The sequence below is a fragment of the Simochromis diagramma genome, unplaced genomic scaffold, assembly GCF_900408965.1.
Source record: "Simochromis diagramma unplaced genomic scaffold, fSimDia1.1 OVJJ01000457.1, whole genome shotgun sequence".
In the NCBI taxonomy this organism is placed as follows: domain Eukaryota; kingdom Metazoa; phylum Chordata; class Actinopteri; order Cichliformes; family Cichlidae; genus Simochromis; species Simochromis diagramma.
In genome coordinates, this window is record NW_024387277.1 from 1,243,054 (window position 1) to 1,266,542 (window position 23,489).

Here is a 23,489-nt window from a genome sequence, read left to right on the forward strand (position 1 = left end):
CATTAATTTCTATTCAGTCCAGGATTAATGCAATTGAGGAAAGAATTATTACAATAATCAGAATAATACTCATCACCAGTAATCATAATAATGACAATGATAGCAATAACACAATTATAACAAGAATATGGGAAATAACTATAACTCATAGTCACTCAAACAGAAATTTCCAGCAGACTTTGTCAAATGCTTTTTCTGCATCGACTGATAAGATTAGAGTTTTCTGATACTCTGAAAGCTGCATGGAGTTGAATAGTTTACAAATATTTATAGCGGAATGTCTGCCTTTAATAAAACCTGTCTGGTCAGGATGGATAAGGGCTGGAATTACTTTTTCTAAATGGGATGCAAGAACATGGCTTATAATTTTAATGTCTGTATTTACCAGAGAAAGTGGCCTAATTTGGCTGATTGGGATTTTTCTCTGGTTTTAACAAAAGGTTAATTATTGCAGTATTCATGGTTGGAGGACTTCTAGACATAATCATAAATTCTTTAACCATTCTTATGAATAGCGAGGACAGGGTTGGCCAGAAATGTTTTGTAGAACTCAGCAGGGACGCCATCTGGGCTAGATGCCTTGTTACAGAGTATTTGATTAAGAATAGTTCTTCTAGAGCTATAGTTTATCCAACATCGTACCTTGATCTTGTGTTAAAATAGACAGATCTATAGCACTCAGAAATTTGTGAATGTCTTCCATATTTGGGTCATGGTCAGAAGTGTATAGATGCATGTAAAACGTCCTAACAACATTATTTATATCTGGAAGATAATGAAAAGGTTTCCCTGCTGAGTCTTTGATAACTACATGTTTTTTGTCTTTATTTTGACTAAATAGCTTTACTAGATATTTATCTGATTTATTTATTATTGTATTCAGATTTCTCATGTGTCAACCGCTGTATAAGAAACTGTGATTTTGTGTTTAACAACACATTTAAATCAAGTCTGTGTTTTCTTAAATCACACACTAGCTTTTCAAAAGTGTTGCTGTGCAATTTCTTTTCAACATTTTAATTTTTTCTTCCAAATTGTGCCTTTGTCCTTTTTATAGGATGAGTATGAAATAATCCTGCCCCTTAAAACAGCTATGCCAGTTTCCTATAATAAAGTTAATAAATGTTCGGAGAATCATTTATATCCAAAAAGGATGTCCATTCTCTTTAAAATATTATTTAAGTCCTACTTTTTTAGCAAAGATGTGTTCAAGCACCATCAGGTGGTCGATTTTTGTTGCCATTTTTAATTGAGTTTCAAAGAGACAGGTTTATGATCGCTTAGTGCCCTTGAGTGGAATTGTGTTTCTGATGTATTTGGATGAAGGGAATTACTAGCTGGGGGAAAAATATATTCTCGATGATGAATGATGGACTTGGAAAAGTAAGTGAATTCTTGATCATCAGGGTGGTTTAAACTCCAACTGTCACAAAGGCCATAATCTTCCATGTATGGTTTAAAAATGACAGTCGATTGATATGTTCTATTATTAGGACTTATTGATTAGTAGTTAAATATAACAATATAAAAAATATGTGCAACCCTAACCCCATTTTTATATTTATATTTGCACCTCTAAACACAACTATGCTTGTTCTTTACATAAACTGTATATGAAAGATGGATGGAGCCACCACAGCATTATCCACCAGCTGGAGAAGTCCCATTATGAAGCCTCAAGTTGAGCATGTCTGCAATCTTCATTTTGGTATTTTGAACGTAAGGGGGTGAATCTGACATGGATACCAAAGGATATCCTGGGCCATCTGACCTCAGGAAATCACATGATAGGGTGGGGCTAGGTTTCACAATGAGCTCACCCAAATCCTTGGCTGATTGTGACCTACACCCTTTTTCACACCTTGGCTTGTGTGATTAGGTAGAGGATCATTAGAGGGTCCATTGTCCCTCTCGGAGGGACACTCCCACAGGGCTTAAATCTGTGACTCTCCACCATTTGACCCTAGAACTTAAGAAGCTTCTCAGATGAGAGGTGAAACATCTTCAAGCAACTTGAAGTCCAGACGCTTTCTTTCCCAAGCTCCTTCGAATACAAAAGGATAAGAAGAGCAACTTGTCAGTCTCACTGTAAAGCATACCCTGATTTATTCTCATTTGCAATAACTATATATGCTTTATACAAACAAACAATGATTTTTCCACCTCAGGTAAACTTCAGTGGATGACTATGGGCTGTCCAGTGCGGAGTCACGTGTGCTCAGCGGGGTTTTCTTCTCTCTCGAGAGCTTGTCGTATTTTCTGCCAGAAAACTCCAGTGTGTTGACCAGCCTGTGGCCAGCTCAAGTAGGAGCTCCTCTTCACCAGACTCCTTATTTGGTAGTACGGAGACAGCTGCTTGGCTGGTATGTCCTCCAGAAACACCATGATCAGCACATCCTTGTGCTCATTGAAGAGACGGAAGCTAAAGACATCACACACAGATTAATCAGTGTAGAAGCTGGCGATGTCATTACATGTAAGGACAAAGAGTTGGTAACCATACCTGGCCATCTGGATTTCTTTGGAGCACCACTCACTCTGCAGGTAATTTGGGCTGATCACACAGATAGTCTTTCTGCTGCTATAGATGGCCTCTGTAATGTTTTCGACGATGGGCTTACCTGTAAAAACAAAAATCTGAGACATTAAACAAAAATCTGAGACGTTAAACAAAAATCTGAGACATCCAACATTTCAGCATTTTTCTGGTGAATAACATAAAATGTATGTCTGTGAAGGTTCTCAGTCATCCAGGTCATTGTAGTCTATTGTTTCCAAGCTCCTTAGACAACATAAAATGTAGCCTTTTCTATGAGTTAAAACATTTCAAAGGTATTCTCACTTTTGAGAAGAGCAGGATCTACAGTAGTGTCTAAATTCCAGTCACAGCCTTTGGTGGGACTTTTTGTGTAATGGACAAGCAAAGCACAATTCAATAAGCTTCTGGGGTAATAACTGGTGCTGGCTCAGACTTTAATTTTAATATTTTCTGGAATTCAATATTTTCTGGAATTCAGATGTTTTTGTACTTCTATATTCTTTTATGTGAAACCCAATTTCATGATTTCAGGAAAAAACTGGACCAATCTTAACTGTATATTTTCCAGAGTAAATCTTTCATTTTCCTACATGTAGGATGCTTTGAAAGTTGAGCAGCACATCTAAAGTCTACTTTTAGAGGTTTAAAGATCAGTTTGCAGCTTTTGTCCAGATAGTCAGTCTTAAAATATCTAGATCTAGCATTCAAACTTTGTTTTGTGGGTCACGTGGGATTGGTATTCTTGTTTGACTTCATATCAGCCATTTGTATTTGTGTAAAGATATTGTATTAAAATTTTGAACAAAACAAAACAAAACAAAAAACAGTCGTGTAAACCCCGATCTTTGTCAGTACAAGTTTAAGGAAAGATGAGGCAGTTTGTGTGGTAGCTTCATTAAATATAGATCTAAAAATAGAAAAATAGAAAAAAAAGAGGTTAATGAAAAGCATCTATACCTGGTTCAAAGTCTCTGTGGTGCAGACAGAGTCTCCAGCCCTGTTGACCCTCCAGCTCTGGAAGCAACTCTCCACAGACCCAAGCTTCATCATGAACATTGTAGGAGACAAAGGCATCGTAGCTGTGAGGAATACCTTTCTTCCTCCTCTTATTATCATAGAGAAAGGCCAGGAAGAGGTAATAGGCATAGGTGAGGTGTGACCTCAGGAAGTGATAGATGAAGGATGCGAGGAGAGTAAGCACAACTAGACTAGAGCTAAAAAGGAAGCAGAGCAAGGCAGCATCTATCCGACAGGAGTCAAAACCAAAGTCAAGGAATTTGTTTCCCCGTTGGCTGGCAGGAAACGCACAAGTGTACTGATGTGCATTAACAACCTGTGTCTGTTTGCTGCCTTGAATCCACTGGATAAGACCGTAATTAGAACATTCACATGTTAAAAGGTTAGCAGATAGATCCAGATATGTCAAGCCTGGAAGGGATTGGATAACTGTTTCACTGATTACAAACAATTCATTGTCACTGACGTTTAGCCACCTGAGTGCTGGCAGTTTGGCCTCTGCTAGAAAATCCAAAGACCTGAGTTTATTGTTGGAGAGGTCGAGTATTATCAGGTTTGGAATTGGCAAGAACACGTCAGATGTTAAAACTGAAAGCTCGCTGTAAGTAATCGTAAGATGTTTCAGTTGCGGTGTGTATTTAAATGTGTCTGGGTACAAAGATCCCATGAAGTATGCCTCTGTTATTAAGTACTCTAAAGAAGTCAAACCACTGAGAACATCTTTTGAAATATCGTAATATCGTCTGTGAACCTTGATATGAAGCTTCTTCAATCTTTGTAAATTTGAGAAAGGCCTATCCCTTTGTTCAGAGCTGTTATGTGACTGGCTTTGAACAACATTTAAGATCAGAGTGTTTAAGTTTGACAGTCCACTGAAATGGTCATAAAAATAATTATCACCTAACAGATAAAGAATCTGGAGGTTATCAAGTCCTTCGAACCCTCCTTCATCAACACTGTCACACTTGTCTAAGTCTATACACAAGTATTGAAGGGAAGACAAACTACGGAAATCTCCATGAATAAAATTCATCATATCAATATTTCTCAAATTTAAAAACTCCAATGTCTGTAATTTATCTTTGAATGTATCTATAAATGACATAATCTGGTTGTTTTCAAGATTTAAGATTTTCAAATTGTTTAAATTTTGAAAAACACAGTCAAAGATATAGGATATTTGATTGTGGCTCAGATCGAGTATTGTTAGGCTTGTTAAATTCCAGAAGTAATGACAGTAAAGTTCACTGATGTCATTGGAACTAAGGTCATAGACTTCCAATGTGGTGAGTCCTTGGACGGCCACTGGCAGTTCGGACAGTTCATTATTTTGTAATATCAGGCTTCTGAGCTGTGTCATTGACTGGAGTGCATTATCAGCCATGCTTTTTATATTGTTAAATGATAAGTTGAGCTCAATAAGGTTAGAGCAAGACTGCAGCATGTTCTCTTTTATGGTGCGAATTTCACTATTTCTCACATCAACTGTTCTTAGAGAAGGAATTTGGCAGGCAACATCAATGAGACCATCATCTATCCACTTTTGTATGTTATCCATCTGAAACTCTTGAAGAGAGTAAGCAGTCTGCAGAATCGCTCTGTACACATCAAAGCTAAGAGAAGTTTCACTCATGTGCAGTCTCGTTAGGCTCCTCAAAAAGGTCTTGTTTGACACTTCCCACTCGATGTCCTTGGACCAGCCTCGCAAGTCCAGAGACTGCAGATGAGGAAAAATGTCTCTTGTAATGCTGAACTTTTTCACTGAATCCAAACACAGGGTGAGTAGGTTTGAGGTATTTACATGGAGGTCATCGGACTGAAACAAAGTAAAGTTGTTGTGAGTAATAATCAAATGTTGTAAAGTTGGAAGTTTAACAATATAATCAATATCTGAAATTTGATGCAGGTAATTATTGCTCAAATCTACTAAACGTAAGATGACCAGGGGCTGAAAGACCACAGGGGAAATAAATGAGATAATGTTGTTGTCCAGAGACAGTGTCTCTAATTTGGAAAGACCCTGAAACATGTTTTTTGTCAGTGCTGTGAGTAAATTTTCACCCAAGTCGAGAACTTTTAACTCTACCACGTCTGCAAAAGTTCCATCATCAATTTGTAAAATCCAATTATTTTTAACATATAGAGCTTCAAGCTTAGATAAACCTCCTAAATCCACCCTGGAAATATTTGAAATGTCATTTAAGCTGAGATTGAGCGATACTGCATTACCAGGAATGTCATCTGGAATAGCAGTGAGGTGACGCTTTGCACATGTAACTGATACATTCTTTGAATTTTCAGAATACAGGATTGTGCAGTTTTTTAGAGAAAAAGCAAGTGAATGTTCACAATGAAACAAAAAAGACAGAAGTGAGATAAGCAGCAGAAGGACTCTTTCTGTAGCTAGCATGTTGATCTCAGTGGTGGTTTTCACTTTCTTTAGGGAGATGGAGGTGGGAGCATACTGTTGGTCAATACACCTGAAGCAGACCAGAGAAGAAAGAAAATATAAGGTAGGTTTTGATCACATCACAGTGTCCACAACTTGGCATGAAATAATGTGACATCTGGTGCAGTCAGTGGTGAAAACTGGTGATAGTCTGAGAGTTTATCTACCTATCCATGGGTCAGTGGCTCAATCCAGCACGTATATCAAAATTGGGACCTGCAGGCCAGAGCCCACTCTTTACATATTTCAAAGAGACATGCATATCACTTAAGATTCTCCATATATTTTGTCCTGCACAGTTTTACTTGTGGTTAACAAGATAGATAACACAGAATGAAGTTTAAAGGAAAGGCAGGCAGCTGAACTACAGATGGGCAACTGAGTTGTCTTGTCCCAGCAAATCACTGTTTTCTATGAAAAACCCATATAGGAACCCCAAAGGTCAAACCTGGTGTTGGGAACTTGTGGACACCCCCAAGTGGGATAAGTATAGGTTTGTCCTGCCCACAAAGTCCCAGAGTTCACCCACATCTAGCCACAATAGGTAGTTGTTTCCCTATTATTTATAATAATAGCTGAATAATAATAGCTACCGACTGTGCCAAGATCGCTCTCATTGTTCAGTTATTGACAGGTAGGGCTTTGAAGTGGGCTCAAGCTGTTTTAAGCACCAATCCTAATGTTTCCTACCCAGATTATAAGTTTAGGTGTGTTTTTGACAAGTGCTCCAGCCCGGAGATGGCTGCCCATCGTATGTTCTCAGAGAGAACATACGATGGGCAGAAGGAGTATGGCTGATTTCTCCATGGAGTTCTGGACCCTGGTAGAGGAGACGGGCTGAAAAGAGAAGGTGCTTAGAGGAGCTTTCCTGAACGGCCTCAATGAAAGGATAACACGTGAGTTGGCAATTGGATTAGTGTTTAGTAAGAGTCGAGCACAGTCACTCCCACCCCACTGTCCCATGACTGCGGTATTGATCTACTCCCTGGCGCATCTCTGCCCACCAGCCGTTTGTACAGTGTTTCTAAGCCTGAGCGCAAGGCCATAGAGCGTTACATCACAGATTCATCGAGCATTATTCGGCTGTCCACGTCACCCCTCAGGACAGGATTCTTCTTTGTTGAGAAGAATCCTGCCATGAGGATTAAGTCCTTCGGGAGTTCATCTCACCTCTCCCAAACAGCAGTTCCTGTGGTCATCAGCAGCGCAGCAGGCCTTTGACCTTCTGAAACGCCTGTTTTCCTCTGCACCTGTTCTATTTCAGGCAGACCTTAATCAAGCATTCGCAGTGGAGGTGGATGCCTCGGACTCTGGTGTGGGGGCGGTCCTCTCGCAGCGATTTGAAGGTAAATTGCATCCACGTGCCTTCTTCTCACGTTGTCTGTCTCAGGCCGAGTGGAACTGTGATGTGGGGGATCGAGAGCTGCTTGCCATCAAACTTAATTTTAGAGGACTGGCATCACTGGTTGGAGGGGAGCGAGCACCCAGTTCTTGTTTGGACGGATTACAAGAACCTTGCCTATCTTCAAGCGGCTAAACGCCTCAATGCCAGACAAGTCAGGTGGGCCTTATTTTTTACCTGTTTCAGCCTTGTGATTACTTACAGGCCAGGCTCACGCAACACTGAACCCGACGCCCTCTCACGTCAATTCTCACTGGTGGAGGATGCAGAGGAAAAGGACAAACCCATTCTTCCTGCTTCCTGTATCATCGGGACAGTCACCTGGGAGATCGAGAGGCTGGTCATAAATGCCCTGCAGCAGGATCCAGACCCTGGGTCAGGGCAGGCAGTACGTCCCTGTGGTTGTTCGGGGCAAGGTGATCCACTAGGCACATACGGCAAAGTTCTCCTGCCATCTGGATCGGAATCTCACACTTAGATTCCTCCAACGTCTATTTTGGTGGCCTTCCCTTGCCAAGGACATCCGGGAATATGCGACGGCCTTGGCCAATTTGTGCTCAAAACAAGGCACCAAGCTCCCAGCTGTTGGGCCACCTGCGACCACTCCCATGGCTCATGGTTGCACATTGCCGTGGATATTGTCACTGGACTGCCGCCGTCAGCAGGTAATACCACCATACTCACCATCATAGTGGTTTTCACCCACAGTCTAACGGCCAACCTGAAAGGGCTAACCAGTAGCTGGAAGCCATGTTGCGGTGCATTGCCTCTTCCAACCAGTTCTCCTAGAGTGAGCATTTGGCCTGGGTGGAGTATGCCCACAACGCTAGCACCTCGACGGCCACAGGGGAGTCTCCCTTTGAGGCATCGATGGGATAACAAGCCCCACTCCTTTCCATCACAGAGGGTGAGTTTGCAGTCCCATCAGTGCAACATCACACGCGTCATTGCCGGCAAGCATGGCGGGCTACTAGGACAACATTGTTTAGGACAGCAGAGTAGAACAAGAGACTGCCGGGCCATCATCGTGTTCTGACTCCTGTTTACCAAGTTGGCCAACAGGTATGGCTCTCCTCTAAACACATACCACTGAGGACGGAGTCTAAGAAGCTGGCTCCTAGATTCATCGGTCCTTTTCCTTTGCAAGAGGTCCTCAATCCTGTGACTGTGCATTTGACCCTCCCTCGAAATATACGTATTCATAATGTGTTTCATGTGTCTCAGGTGAAACCAGCCAGTACTGTTAGTACTGTTAGTACTGTTGAGATCATGTATTGTTTCTGATGCCCTTTTGGATACCACTACCTAAAGATTATGCACTGAACTGTTGTTTTTTTTGCACTGTAAATAAATTCATCGCAAAGGAGATCTGCGTTCAAGTCTGCTCTCTGTACTGAGAGTCTGTACTGAAATCTGCACTCCTTGACACCTCTTCCATGTTTTTCCTTGTTTCATAAGCTTCACCAGACACAGTTTAGGCTCAGTCTGCTGGTAGTGTCTGACAAAATTGAATATATGTTATATCATTTTGACTCATGATCAAACTGGACTGGAAGTGAAACTTTACTGCCTTGTCAAGAAAAATACACACACTGGCCACTTCATTGGGTACACTTTGCTAGTTCTGTCATAGTACGGCTGTGTGGTGAGCAGGTTTCAGACCCAAACGCATCACAAAGATGAGTTCTAAAACTTTATTGCTAAACTCCTCTCAAAACACAAAAAACATTGGTCAGTAGTAAGTAATGATGTTACGTCTGACACTGGAAGCCCCCAGGCCTGTGTCGAGCAATGGAGGCGTATCTGAATGAAGCCCAGTGGATACCTGTATCGTTCTTCACAACCAAAGAGAAACGAGGCCTCATTTCTCTGAAACGACATCACTGTCTCATTGTGTGACTGGAGTTGCTGAAAAGATGCAGGAATTTGATTTATGCGTGAACTGTATCTGATGTGATTTTCCAGATCATCACAAGCTTGCAAGGAGAACATAATGGAGCTACCAAAAAGGTGAAATATATCAGGAGTTGGGCAGTATTTTGATATGATATCTCCCAATAATAATACATGTCTTCTCAAATCAATTAGAGAGGAGGGCCAATTCGCCCCTCTACGAATTACTACCTTATCCTGTTGGAGGAGTTTGTGTGTCCCAGGGATCCCAGGGATCCCAGGTGCGATGTTGTCCGGGGGCTTTTGCCCCCTGGTAGGGTCTCCCGTGGCAAATTGGTCCTGAGTGAGGGACCAGACAAAGAGCGATTCAGAAGACCCTTATGAGGAAAACATCGAGGGACAGTTTACCCTGCCCGGGATAGGGTTACCAGGGCCCCGCCCTGGAACCAAGCCTGGGGAGGGTGCCCGAGGTCGAGCATCTGGTGGCCGAGCCTTAGTCCATGGGGCCCAGCTGGGCACAGCCCAAAAAGGGTACATGGGCCCATCCTCCCTCAGGCCCACCACCAGCAGGAGGTGCCGTAAGGGTCTGGTGCATTGTGTGCCGGGCGGCGGATCCCTGGCTACCAAGACTGGCCATTGGGACATAGAATGTCACCTCTCTGGTGGGGAAGGAGCCTGAGTTAGTGCGTGAGGTTGAGAGGTACCGGCTAGATATAGTCGGGCTCACCTCTACGCCTGGCTTGGGCTCTGGAATCAGTCTCCTGTCTCTGTCTGGAGTTGCCCCTGGTGAGAGGCGGGATTCTGGGGTGGGTATTCTAATATCCCCTTAGCTTACTGCCTGTACGTTGGGGTTCTTCCCGGTTGACAGGAGGGTTTGTTCCCTGCGCCTTAGGGTTGGGGAACAGGTCCTGACTGTCATCTGTGCTTATGCACAGAGTGGCAGTTCAGAGTACCCAGCCTTCTTAGAGTCCCTGGGTGGGGTGCTGGAAGGTGCTCCACCTGGAGACTCTGTTGTCCTACTGGGAGACTTCAATGCTCACGTGGGTAACGACAGCGAGACCTGTAGGGGCGTGACTGGGAGGAACGGCCTCCCTGATCTGACCCGAGCGGTGTTTTGTTATTGGACTTCTGTGCAAATCACATTCTGGCCATAACAAACACCTTGTTCAAACATAAGAGTGTCCATAAGTGCACGTGGCACCAGGACGCTCTAGGCCGCAGGTCGATTTTGTAATCGTATCACCAGACCTGTGACCATATGTTCTGGACACTCGGATAAAGAGAGGGGCTGAGCTGTCAACTGATCACCACCTGTTGGTGAGTTGGACCAGGTGGTGGGGAAGACACTGGAAAGACCCGGTGCACTTAAACGTGTAGTGAGGGTGTGCTGGGAACGCCTAGCAGAGGCCCCAGTCTGTGAGATCTGCAACACACACCTCCAGCAGAACTTCAACAGCATTGAACAGACATTGAATCCGAATGGACCATGTTCAGCATCTGAAATTGCCGAAGCTGCTGCATTGAGCTGCGGCCGCAAGGTGGTTGGTGCCTGTCGTGGTGGTAACCCCCGAACCAAATGGTGGACACCAGAGATGAAGGGAATCCACCAAGCTGAAGAAGGAGTCCTATCGAGCTTGGTTAGCCTGTGGGACTTCGGAGGCAGCTGACAGGTACCGACAGGGCCAAGCGGAATGCAGCTCGGGCAGTGGCTGAAGCAAAAACTCGGGTGTGGGAGGAGTTCGGAGAGGCCATGGAAAAAGACTTTCGGACTGCCTCGAAGAGATTCTGGCAATTTAGGCATCTCAGGAGGGGAAAGCGGTGCTCTACCTCCACTGTGTATAGTGCTGGTGGAGCGCTGCTTACTTTGACTGAGAAAACTGTCAGGTGGTGGAAGGAATACTTTGAGGACCTCCTTAATCCCACTGACACATCTTAAGAGGAGGAAGCAGAGTCTGGGGATGAGGGGGATGACCCGCTAATTTTCGGGGGTGAGGTCACTGAGGCAGTCAAACAACTCCTTTGTGGCAAAGGCCCTGGTGTGGATGAGGTCTGCTCCAAGTTCCTGAAGGCTCTGGACGTTGTAGGGCTGTCCTGGCTGACAAGCCTCTACAATGTTGCGTGGAGATCAGGGGCAGTACCCTTGGACTGGCAGACCGGGGTGGTTGTCCCCATTTTTAAGATAGGGGACCGGAGGGTGTGTTCCAACTACACGGGGGATCACACTCCTCAGCCTCCCTGGAAAAGTCTATGCCAGGTTGCTGGAAAGGAGAGTTCGTCTGCTAGTTGAACCTCAGACACAGGAGGAACAATGCAGTTTTCATCCTGGTCGCGCAACACTGGACCAGCTCTTTATCCTCTCAAGGATACTTAAGGGTGCATGGGGGTTTCGATCCCTATACAACCGTTGCAAGAGCTTGGTTTGCATTGCCGGAAATAAGTCAGACTCATTCCTAGTGGGTGATGGGCTCCGCCAGGGCTGCCCTTAGTCACTGACTCTGTTCATAATTTTTATGGACAGGATTTCTAGGCGCAGCCAAGTGGCGGAGGGCTTTCACTTGGGGGGGCCTCAGAATCTCATCTCTGCTTTTCACGGATGATGTAGTTCTGTTGGCTTCATCAGGTGATGGCCTCTGGCTTGACTCGCACCGGAATGGTTCGCAGCCAAGTGTGAAGAAACGGGAATGAGGATCAGCACCTCCATATCTGAGGCCATGGTTCTCAGGGTGGAGTGCCCACTCCGGGTCGGGGACAAGGTTCTGCCCCAAGTGGAGGAGTTCTAGCATCTTGGGGTCTTGTTCACGAATCATGAGAGAAGGGAGCCAGAGATTGACAGACGGATTGGTGCTGCGGCCGCAGTGATGCGTCGTGGTGAAGAGAGAGCTGGGCATAAAAGTGAAGCACTCAGGGGCTTCGCTTTTACAGGATCTACGTAGGTATGTAGATCCCTACGTCCCTACCCTCACCTATGGCCACGAGCTGTGGGTATTGACCGAAAGAACGAGATCATGGATACAAGCGGCGGAAATGAGTTTCCTCCGAAGGGTAGCTGGCTTCTCCCTTAGAGATAGGGTGAGATGTTCAGCCATCCGGGAGGGGCTCGGAGGAGAGCCACTGCTCCTCCACATCAAAAGGAGTCAGCTGAACTGGTTCAGGCATCTGACAAGCATGCCTCCTGGGTGAAGTGTTCCGGACATGTCCCACCGGGAGGAGGCCCCGGGGCAGACCCAGGACACACTGGAGAGGTTATGTCTCTCAGCTGGCCAGGGAACGCCTTGGTGTTTCCCCGGACAAACTAGAGGAGGTGGCTTGGGAGAGGGAGGTCAGGGCTTCTCTGCTAAGGCTGCTGCCCCTGCGACCCGGCCCCGGATAAAGCGGAAGAAGATGGATGGATGGATGGATGGATGTATGGATGGGTGGATGGGTCAGTTAGAGGTGTGTGTGCATGTATGTATTTAATAGAGGATCTCAAAACAGGGAGTATGAGAAACACAGAAACAGAGATCGAGGGCCCTGTCTCAATAAGCATAGTTGCGTTCTCGTATACTCGTGATACTTCATCAGTTCGAGACCAAGTACTGTTCCAATTCAAAGTAAGCATCAAGCCGAGAACGCGAAAAATTCCCGGATGTGTTCGTGCGCCACCTGTTTTACTGAGCATGCATAGGTGGTGACTTGTGTGTATCCCAGTCGTCCCAGAATGCATGTTGTCCAAAACTCAAATGCGGCAATGCTGGTGGAAGGCAGCTAAAATCTTTTAAATATTACTCTTTCTGGTTCACAAATAAACCTTTAAGTTATTTCAGGTGAGAATCTAGCTGTGTAAGCTTCAAATATCTGCTCAATTTATCAAGATATCACATATCTCCAAACGTGCTCTGGTGTTTTCGGAGATGTCTGTTACCCACCAGCTCGATAGCAGACTGGGAGGTCAACGATTACTAGAGCACAGCAAGAGCAGCGGATACCCGGCACATCGTTTTTGATATAATATATACATATGATAACCGACACCTAGATAACAAGACTAAGGCCAGACAATACAAACACTGAGCATAGCAACATGATAACTATAAGAACCAAAGCCTGGAACCCAAACTTAACTTTAATATCAACAACAATACAAATACGCCACTATAACATAAGGATAACAAGCAAGCAAGCAATTTATTTATGCAGCACTTTCAAAACAACTCTCAGCTGAAAACAAAGTGCTGTGCACATGACACAACAAATAACAATAGTGAAATAGTATATGTAAAAAAAAAAAAGCCAATTTAATTAGACTAAGAACATATAAAAAGTCCGGGTCAGACTGTGTCATAAGCCAGGGAGTAAAAATGAGTTTTAAGACGGGCTTGGAGATGGACAATGATGGAGCCTCTCTTGTGTGCTGAGGCAAATTGTTCCAGAAGTTTGGAGCAACCATAGAGAAGGCCCTGTTCCCCCTGAGCTTCCTCTTAAACCTGGGTACCTCCAGGAGCAGCTTGTCAGCTGACCTGAGAGACCTAAGAGATGAATAAGCACGAAGAAGCTCAGAGAGATAAGGTGGAGCAAGACCATTTAAACATTTAAAAACAAACATTAAAATTTTAAAAATATACTCTAAAATGAACAGGCAGCCAATGAGACTCTAGCTATAGGCTCTGCACATGCGCAGCTCAGAAATAAATGAGCTCCGGCCTGAGCAAGACGCTAACTTCGGTGTCCTCTCTATTAATCCACAGGTACTGACAAACAAACTTTTATGTTACCGAACTGGTTCTAAATGTCATGTAAGTTGAGTAACAACTGTTCGGCTATATTTTGAGATGATAGTGATGATGTTGTTTTGTGGTATTTTGTTGTAATGAGTATTAGTGTATCATCGGCATAATGCTATAATGCTACGTAGCACTATAAGTATATGCTATGATAGTGGCAACCTGCGACTTCCGAAAATGTGTTGTAGTGTTTGTTTTTGTGTTAGCCAAGCAGTACTGAGTACATTTATTAAGGGGAAAGCTTTTTGTTGGTGAAACAACGTTTGCAGTCGTCTGCCGCCATGTTGTGTTGCGTTCAGGGGACGCCATGTTCAAAAGTAATAGCGTATATGGCTATGGCGCGAATGTGGGGAAAGGTTGTGTGACTGTGAGATGGGTTATTTTGGTATGTTGTTATGCTTTAGCCGCGAGTGTTTTGTTTGAGTTGTGAGTATGTAAAGTCATTTTGAATTAGTTTGTATTTATTTTGCTTTTGAGAGAATGCTTTTTGTAACTTTATTTATGTTTATGAACTCTGTTATTTTATGAGAAGAATGCATGGTCTAGTGTGATTTGTATTGTGTATATGCAGAAATAAATGAGCTCCGGCCTGAGCAAGACGCTAACTTCGGTGTCCTCTCTATTAATCCACAGTTTGCTCATATTTGGCTACGCAGTGCTCTCTAGCCTGTGTGCCGCTTGCTGCCGGTCCAGATTCCCCTAGGTCTGGTGCCGGTAACACTGGCAGTAGTTAAAGCTTTACTTAAAAAGCCATCTCTAGACCCAGCAGTCTTAGCTAATTATAGGCCAATCTCCAACCTTCCTTTCATATCAAAAATCCTTGAAAGAGTAGTTGTCAAACAGCTAACAGATCATCTGCAGAGGAATGGCTTATTTGAAGAGTTTCAGTCAGGTTTCAGAGCTCATCACAGCGCATAAACAGCTTTAGTGAAGGTTACAAATGATCTTCTTATGGCCTCTGACAGTGGACTCCTCTCTGTGCTTGTCCTGCTAGACCGTGCAGCGTAGTTATTACAGGTACTGCACTGCAGTGGTTTGCATCATATCTATCTAATAGACTCCAATTTGTGCATTTAAATGGAGAGTCCTCTTCACACACTGAGGTTAATTATGGAGTTCCACTGGGTTCAGTGCTAGGACCAATTCTGTTTACATTATACATGCTTCCCTTAGGCAGCATCATTAGAAGACATGGTATACATTTTCACTGCTATGCAGATGACACCCAACTCTATCTTTCCATGAAGCCAGATAACACACACCAATTATTTAAACTGCAGGAATGTCTTGAAGACATAAAGACCTGGATGGCCGCTAACTTTCTGCTTCTTAAGGTTATTCTATTCTGTTATTCAACTCGGCCCTGAAAATCTTAGAAATATGGTATCTAAACAGATTCTTACTCTGGATGGCCTTACCTTGGCCTACAGTAACGCTGTGAGGAACCATGGAGTCATTTTTGACCAAGACATGTCCTTCAATGCACATATTAAACAAATATGTAAGACTGCTTTCTTCCATTTGCGCAACATCTCTAAAATTAGAAAAATCCTGTCCTGTGATGCTGAAAAACTAGTTCATGCATTTATTACTTCCAGGCTGGACTACTGTAATTCATTATTATCAGGATGTCCTAAAAACCCTGAAAAGCCTCCAGTTAATCCAAAATGCTGCAGCAAGAATACTGACAGGGATTAGAAAGAGAGAGCAGATTTCTCCTGTATTGGCTTCCCTTCACTGGCTTCCTGTTAAATCCAGAATTGAATTCAAAATCCTGCTCCTCACAGTAAAGGTCATAATCAGGCCCCATCTTATCTTAATGACCTTGTAGTAGGGCTGCACGATTTTGCATAAAATGAGAATCACGATTTTTTGGCTTAGAATTGAGATCACAATTCTCTCACGATTTTCTTTTCCAGTATAAATATTTATTGCACTTATTAACTGCACATCAACTTCGTAACAGTTGAGACTGAACATAAAAACAATAAACAAACATAAAAACAACAAATGTCTCACGTTTTGTTGTTGCCGCAAAATGTTGTACTACTTGAAATTCCGTCTCCACCGTTGCTATAGAGCAGGTAGTGCAACAATAGAAAAATAGTTGCGGGACGGCACTGTGTAGCGTTTGTCTAGGGTGTTGATCATTTTCCTAAATCCCTCGTTTTGCACAGTGTTGATGGGAGCCATATCTTTGGTCAGGTGATAAGTGATAGCCTCCGTAATTTCTTTGTGCCTGCGGGAGTTCGACGTGTATAGGGAAGCGCTGTATAAGGTTTCCGTTATTGATGTTTGGGTGGTTGACCGGGACGGATTTTCTCCTGTCACTTTCTCGTCATCCCTGACGTGCTCTCCGTTGTTTTTTCCCTGCCAATTTTAGCATCACACGGCACAGCTTCTGTATCACGTGGTATAAGGCTCCGTCCTTGTCATTTGTTGAGCAGGAAGAGCGAGCGCTTGTTTTCATGCAGAGTACGTCCCGGATCAAAATGCGGTACAATCGTCGTCGTCTTTAGGGAAGAACAATCCATTTAGTATGCTGGATTGTTCTTCCCCACACACACTTGAGAACTCTACTAATACTTTTTTAACCACCTGTTCCTCGATTCTTAACATTGTTGCACCCATCAAAATGAAACGCCCTAGAACTTTCTCACAATGCTGGTTAAATGATTCTGTTCGTGCCCTACGACGTATATGTCGGCGTGATGAGAGGAAGTGGAGGAGTGATAGACTTCAGTCTTCTTATGATATTTTACGTATTAGCCGCTCGAAGTTCCAAACTGCTGCCAGAACGGCTAAAGCGGCTTTTCTCTCTAAAATTATTACCACTAATGGTGATAATCCACGAATTCTATTTAAAATTTTTAACTCTGTGGTGAACCCCCGTCCCTCTATGCCACTGCTGTCTTCCCCGGGTCTTTGTGGAAAATTCTCAAACTATTTTTTAGATAAAGTTTTATCCCTTAGATCTACTCTTCCTCTGGTGACTGATTGTATGTCTACTCCTGATTGTTCGGCCACTTTTTATCAATTTGAACCCGTTTCTCTCTCCACTCTGAAGCGTCAAATTGATAAATTGAACAATACAAACTGTGTACATGATGCTCTCCCATCCCGTATTGTTAAGGATTGTTTCAGTGTAATTGGACCTTGTTTATTGTCCATATTGAACTTCTCCTTGCTTTCTGGCTATGTACCTTCAGCTCTCAAGCATGCCATAATCCAACCTGTTCTAAAAAAAAGGAACCTTGAGCTTACTGATTTTGCCAATTTTAGGCCAATTTCTAAGCTTCCCTTTCTGGCTAAAATACTTGAGAAGGTGGTTCTGCTCCAACTGCAGACCTACCTTGATGAGAATAATATATATGATAAATTTCAATCGGCCTTCAAACAACATCACAGCACAGAATCAGCATTGCTTCGTGTTTTCAATGATCTCCTACTAATGGCTGACAACGGACGCCCCTCAGTCTTAGTGCTTTTGGATCTATCATCGGCATTTGACATGGTTGACCATAATATCTTATTAGCGAGACTTGAGCACACTGTGGGCATCAAGGGCGCTGCCCTGGATTGGTTTAAATCCTATCTCTCCAATCGGCTCTCTACGGTACATCTGGCTACATCTTCTTCCTCGGCTGTACCTGTTTGCTGTGGTGTCCCCCAGGGATCTGTGCTGGGCCCTACCCTTTTCTCACTATACTTGCTTCCTTTAAGTGCCATCTTTGAGAAATACCATATTGCTTATCACTATTATGCAGATGATATCCAGCTCTATTTTGAGCTAAACGACGATCTTGCTCTGTCTCTGAATAGCCTCCGAGAATGCATGTCTGAGGCCAAGAAGTGGTTGTTGTCGAATTCTCTTATCCTTAATGAGAAGAAAACCGAGATTATGATTTTTGGTAGTAATGCCCTTCGTGCCAAACTCCGGGATGCCTTTGGTTTTCTTAGTTGTTCTCTCTCTGATACTGTCAGGAATCTGGGTGTCTTATTTGACAGCTCCTTTTCACTTGACAAACAAGTGTCTGCTGTTGTCAGATCTAGTTTTTACCAGCTTCGTCTTATCTCTAAGGCTAGGCGCTATATCCCGCATAAAGATCTCGAAAAGCTCATCCACGTCTTTGTAACGTCGAGGCTAGACTATTGTAATTCACTTTATTGTGGTCTCCACTCTTCCCTTTTACAGAGATTACAGACAGTTCAGAATGCTGCAGCTCGCATTCTAACTAAAACCAGCAAGTTTGCCCACATTACTCCTGTCCTTGCCGATCTGCACTGGTTGCCTGTCAAATATCGTATTCAATTTAAAATTTTGTTGTTTACTTTTAAAATTACTAACAACACTGCACCCAGCTACCTTAAGGACCTTTTAAACCCTTATGCTCCTGCTAGGGCTTTAAGGTCATCGTCACAGTTACTGCTGGCTCAGCCCAGATCTCGACTTAAGACTAGAGGTGATCGATCGTTTGCTCTTGTCGCACCTGTGCTGTGGAACAATCTCCCGATTGGCATCCGGGCTTCTGATTCTATTCATTCTTTTAAATCACAGCTTAAAACATATCTTTTTAAACTTGCCTTCTCCACCTTTTAATTGCTGGTTTGTTTGTTTGTTTGTTTGGTTGCTGTGACCTATTGACCTCTTGTATTAATTCCCTCCTATCTTTCTATTGGTGTCTTTTACTGTGGTGGTACAGCTTTTACCTTGCTTTTACCCATGTGCTGTAGTCATTCTTATTGGTAGCTTTTATCTATGAACATAACTCGTTACTTTTATTTATCCGTTATCAATGTTTGAACCTTTTATTGTTTTATGTAAAGCACTTTGGTATGCCCAAGGCTTTTAAATGTGCTCTATAAATAAAGATTGTTGTTGTTGTTGTTGTCTTTTTTTTTTCTTTCTTTTTTAAATCGTTGTCATTTGGAAATGAGATCGCACATAAGTATGAATCGAGATCGCGATTTTCTAATGATTAATCGTGCAGCCCTATTCATAAGTAGAGTTGCCAACGGAATCGCCCCGCATTGAGAGAAAATATTACGCGTTTCGCATTGAGGTGAAAAGGGAAAGTTTGTCCCGGACTTTAGCTAGAATGGAAAAAGACACAAAGCTGGAGTTATTCTGTTGTTACACTGCACAGCTGCCTCTTCTTCTCTCATTCTCTCCCCCTCCCTCTCCTGTTTCTTCTTCAATCATGAAACTGATCAATGACCAGCTGATCGGCTTTTCTCTCTTGCTTGTTTATCGCCCACTTTGCGCCAGAAAGAGGAAACCGGCGGATGTCGCGCTAGACAACAGCAGCACGTTTAAGCTTGATCACCTGTTGTTAGAATTTATTTAATATTAATTTCTAGTATCAGCTGATGTTTGCTGGAGCCACAGCTGTAAAAGCTGCTGGTCGTGATATCGGTTTGTATATCTGGTGAGAGGGAAACATGAAGATGAAACCAGGAGATGTCCTTACTGAATCATCAGAGCTGAACAGGTGATGGAGAAACAGGTTTACCTTTTAGGTGACATGAATGAGTTGAAGGGAAGTTATGAACTGTTTCTGAGAGACAAATAACACCAGGATCCTTTTCTATGTAGCTGACAGCTGGTAACTGTGCAGGGGCGGGTCTAGCAAAGTGTTGCCAGGGGGCCAGGTAGGGCATTAACAGGGAAAGGTGGGCACAAAGAAATACTTTCTTATTCTCTTTTAAAATGTCTTGCTTTTATTAAATAATTATCTGAAGCTTACAACCAAAGTTTTTATCTGACGTAAAATCTATAGAAATCATACATATAACAAAGAAGCAGCTGGAATCCACAGCTGTGCGTGTTCATGGAGCTGCATTTTCACCTGCTGGACATCACTACCTGACAAGTTTAACTGTCTTCAGAACATTGCAGAGGCCTTATTGACAGTATTTGGCTCTACATATCTGTGTGAGCAGATTTTCTCTCACATGAGTGTCCTCAGGTAGCCGTCTGTATGCTGGACACTTGTGTCTATGAGTGGGAGACCAGAGATCAGAGTGTATTAACAAACATGCCATATTGGCCCAGTTTATTTTTCTTATCATTGTTGTGAGGGAGACCATAAATAGCATTTGCATTTTCTGTTGTACAGTTCATTTGCTGTTATGGAGTTCTTGTTATGGATAAAAAGTGTCTTTTTTTGTTTCAAAATAGCTGATAACTATTTGCTGATAGCTGCCAACATCTGCGAACAAATATAATTCTATAAAGTTGTTCTATATAGTGTGTAACCATTAATATAGAGCGTTATTAAATTTATTGCTAATGCAATCATATGGCACACTGACTTCTGAGGAAATTTTAAATGGCACTCCTCATCAGAAAGGTTGCCTACCCCTGTATTATTGTATGATCTAGTGCAGCGGTCTCCAACCTTTTTTGCGCCACGGACCGGTTTATGCCCGGCAATATTTTCATGGACCGGCCTTTAAGGTGTAGCGGATAAATACAACAAAATGAAACTAGTACCGGTACCGAAAAAAAAGATTTATTCATAACACACGTGAAAAGACCCAGGAAAACCAAGTTAACGATAAAAACGATAACAAAATAACGCTGAAAACCATACATTTCACACCTGAGCCTCAACTCTCGCGGCCCGGTACCAAACGACTCACGGACCGGTACCGGTCCGAGGCCCAGGGGTTGGGGACCGCTGATCTAGTGTACAATATAAAGCACCTTGAGGCGACTATTGTGATTTGGTGCTATATAAATAAAATTTAATTTAATTTAATTAATAAATGCTACATTATAGTATATGTACATGTCATTGCATAGGGTTAGATTTACATTTATGGATATCCATATGTGATGGCATAGTCTTAAATAATGATGGACATACCCAAGTTAGTTTCACTTTATTATACAGAACCAAAACCATAAACCAAACAATTTTCATTAAAAGTCCCCATCACTAAACTCTCTTCTTCACATTAGTGAATTAGCAGAGCTAGGCAAGCAGATAGAGCCATTTTAAGTTCGTCACACCTTTAACTCCAGTATCTACATGGATGACTTATAACAGTAGTCATCCTACCTGCATCTGTTGTGTAAACCTTCTCTTCTTTGTATTACGGGTAAATAGATGAGGGAAGGGATACTTTAAGGATTTCATCAACCACACTGACATGCTTCTAAAGAATAAGCAGAGTCCAGGGATGAATTTAAGACTTGCCTATCACTGTGTCTGTGCTGCGGTGCTGGAAAGGAGAATCGGGTTAACGTGAGATTCAGGACCACTAATGTGGTTTTTGCCCTCATTGTTAAACACAACCAGGCACCGGTAGCCTAGAGCAGTTACTGATTAAGTTAAAAATAATATCTTGCTTGATTTAACACTGCTTAACATCTACTTTCGAGTCACTTCTCAGCCTAGAGTTATTTCATGCTATGGATTCTCAGAAAACGTGTCGGGTAGAGTACATGAAAGTAAATACCCAAACTGTGAAAAATACAAAAATGCACTACAATATCCACAAACTATAGATAACACAGTACAAATCTGCACACTGCTTAATCTGTCGTTTCTGTCCTTTGTGTCATGTGACGTGTAAGTGAACCAACATAGCAGCTTATACTTAAATTAACTCGACTTGAGGGTAATTTTCAATATTTCTTACAAATTATAATCAGAAATGCAGTAATTCAGTAATAAAATATAAGCATAACTATTTTAGACTTAAAGTAGATCTTACAAGGACATTCAGTATTTAAAATAGGTAATTATTCAATTACTGTAGATTTTTATATGCCTTCAGTTCTCTAATCAAAAGTCTAGTTTAAATTGTTTTACAAAGCAAATGCTATTTGCATAAAATCTGACCATCTATTTTTATATACAAATAATATATGTGGTCAATGGTTTTTCCATTAATCAAGATAAAAGAAACTTACCTATTCCAAAGATTGTTCTTTCTTTCACCAGCTTCACTACAGAAGAAAAAACCCCAGAGGCAAATCATTTGTACAAGAAAGAGGAAGTTGGATCGTTTCCTCCCACAGACGCCACTACTTCTGCAGTCTGTCTAAACAAGCCCAAGTGTGACTGGTCCATGAAGCAAAACAGCCTAATGAAAAAAACATTGCTTTCTGCAGCTTGAACCGATGTCTTCTTTGTTCCTTATATTTGAGATGAGCCGCGAACAATGTCCAATTTCATTTATTGAAAAATATTTTTTTTAATAATTTTTATTTGATTTAAACAATTTAGGATTTGCCAAGTCCAAAAAATGTTTTGGTCTGTAGTAAATAACAATAATTCACTTGCAAGCAGTGACAGCATGCCTTCCTGCCCTCACATTTTACAGTGAATATCATTAGGCCTGCGTGCACAAATTGGTTGCTTGCTTCCTGTTTCTAATTTGTGGTCTTTAAGAACGGTCACTAATAATAGTTCATGTTTCTGTATATCCTGTGTGAAATGTCAAGTGCACCACTGGGAAAACGTTCCCTCACCCAGGGGTATCTAAGACAATGGAATGTATAATCTAATGTATAATCTACTTAATCTCTCTTCCACAGCATGTTTTCTATCCTGTCGTTCTTCTCTCACCCCAACTGGTCGCAGTAGATGGCCGCCCCTCGCTGAGCCTGGTTCTGTCAAAAGTTTCTTCCTGTTAAAAGGGAGTTTTTCCTTCCAACTGTAGCCAAACTGCTTGCTCATAGGGGGTCATATGATTGTTGGGTTTTTCTCTGTATGCGTTATTGTAAGGTCTACCCTACAAAATAAAGCACCTTGAGGCGACTGTTGTTGTCATTTGGTGCTGTATAAATAAAATAAAATTGAATTGAATTTATGACATCCCCATTTGAGGAGGAGGATGTCATCATTTAGCCCATTTACAGTTTGACATATTTTCTTTTTTTGGATTAAACTGAACAAGCCATAGAAAGTGGCAGCAATATTTATGGTGAGTCAAAAAAAAAAAAAAAAACCCACTGCTCTTAGCCTCTGCAACTCATTTAACTTCTGTTTTTATTTCATTGTCAAGAAATAAGTGAAGGGTTACTTCACTTGCTTTTTCACTGAACAACTGCACAATTCTTTATACTCAAAATTTAAATGATGTGCCAGTTGTATGTGCAGTGCCGGACCTGAGTGACATTCCCAAAACTAAACCTCACATCAAATTGTATTTCAAAGATTAGCAGGACGGATTTTGCTACCTGCCTCTCATGTTATCAGTCCATTGAACTGAGGTCTAAGCTGAGACACTGTCTGGGAAAAGCAGACTTATTATAACCACTGCTCAAGTTTTAATATGTTTCAGTATGCTGCACTATAGTTGTTTTATGTCGGTGAAAGGCAGTTTACTGTATTTTGTATTATTTAGCTTCATTTTTTCAGAATCAGAATCAGAATCAGAAAGGGTTTATTGCCAGATGTTGAGGAGGTTTAC

At 42.3% G+C, this 23,489-nt stretch overlaps 1 protein-coding gene across 1 annotated transcript; it reads right to left on the reverse strand.

Annotated features, from left to right (window-relative positions):
• Positions 1 to 1,998: 1,998 nt before the first annotated feature.
• LOC120715706 (toll-like receptor 13) lies at positions 1,999 to 22,651 on the reverse strand. The gene is made up of 5 exons (XM_040002792.1): positions 21,985 to 22,651; positions 3,497 to 6,036; positions 2,504 to 2,621; positions 2,164 to 2,422; positions 1,999 to 2,044 (listed from the first exon to the last, which is right to left on the reverse strand). The coding sequence occupies exons 1-4, from the start codon at positions 22,050 to 22,052 to the stop codon at positions 2,209 to 2,211; spliced, it is 2,940 nt and encodes a 979-aa protein (XP_039858726.1). The 5' UTR covers positions 22,053 to 22,651; the 3' UTR covers positions 1,999 to 2,044; positions 2,164 to 2,208.
• Between the last annotated feature and the right edge of the window lie 838 nt (positions 22,652 to 23,489).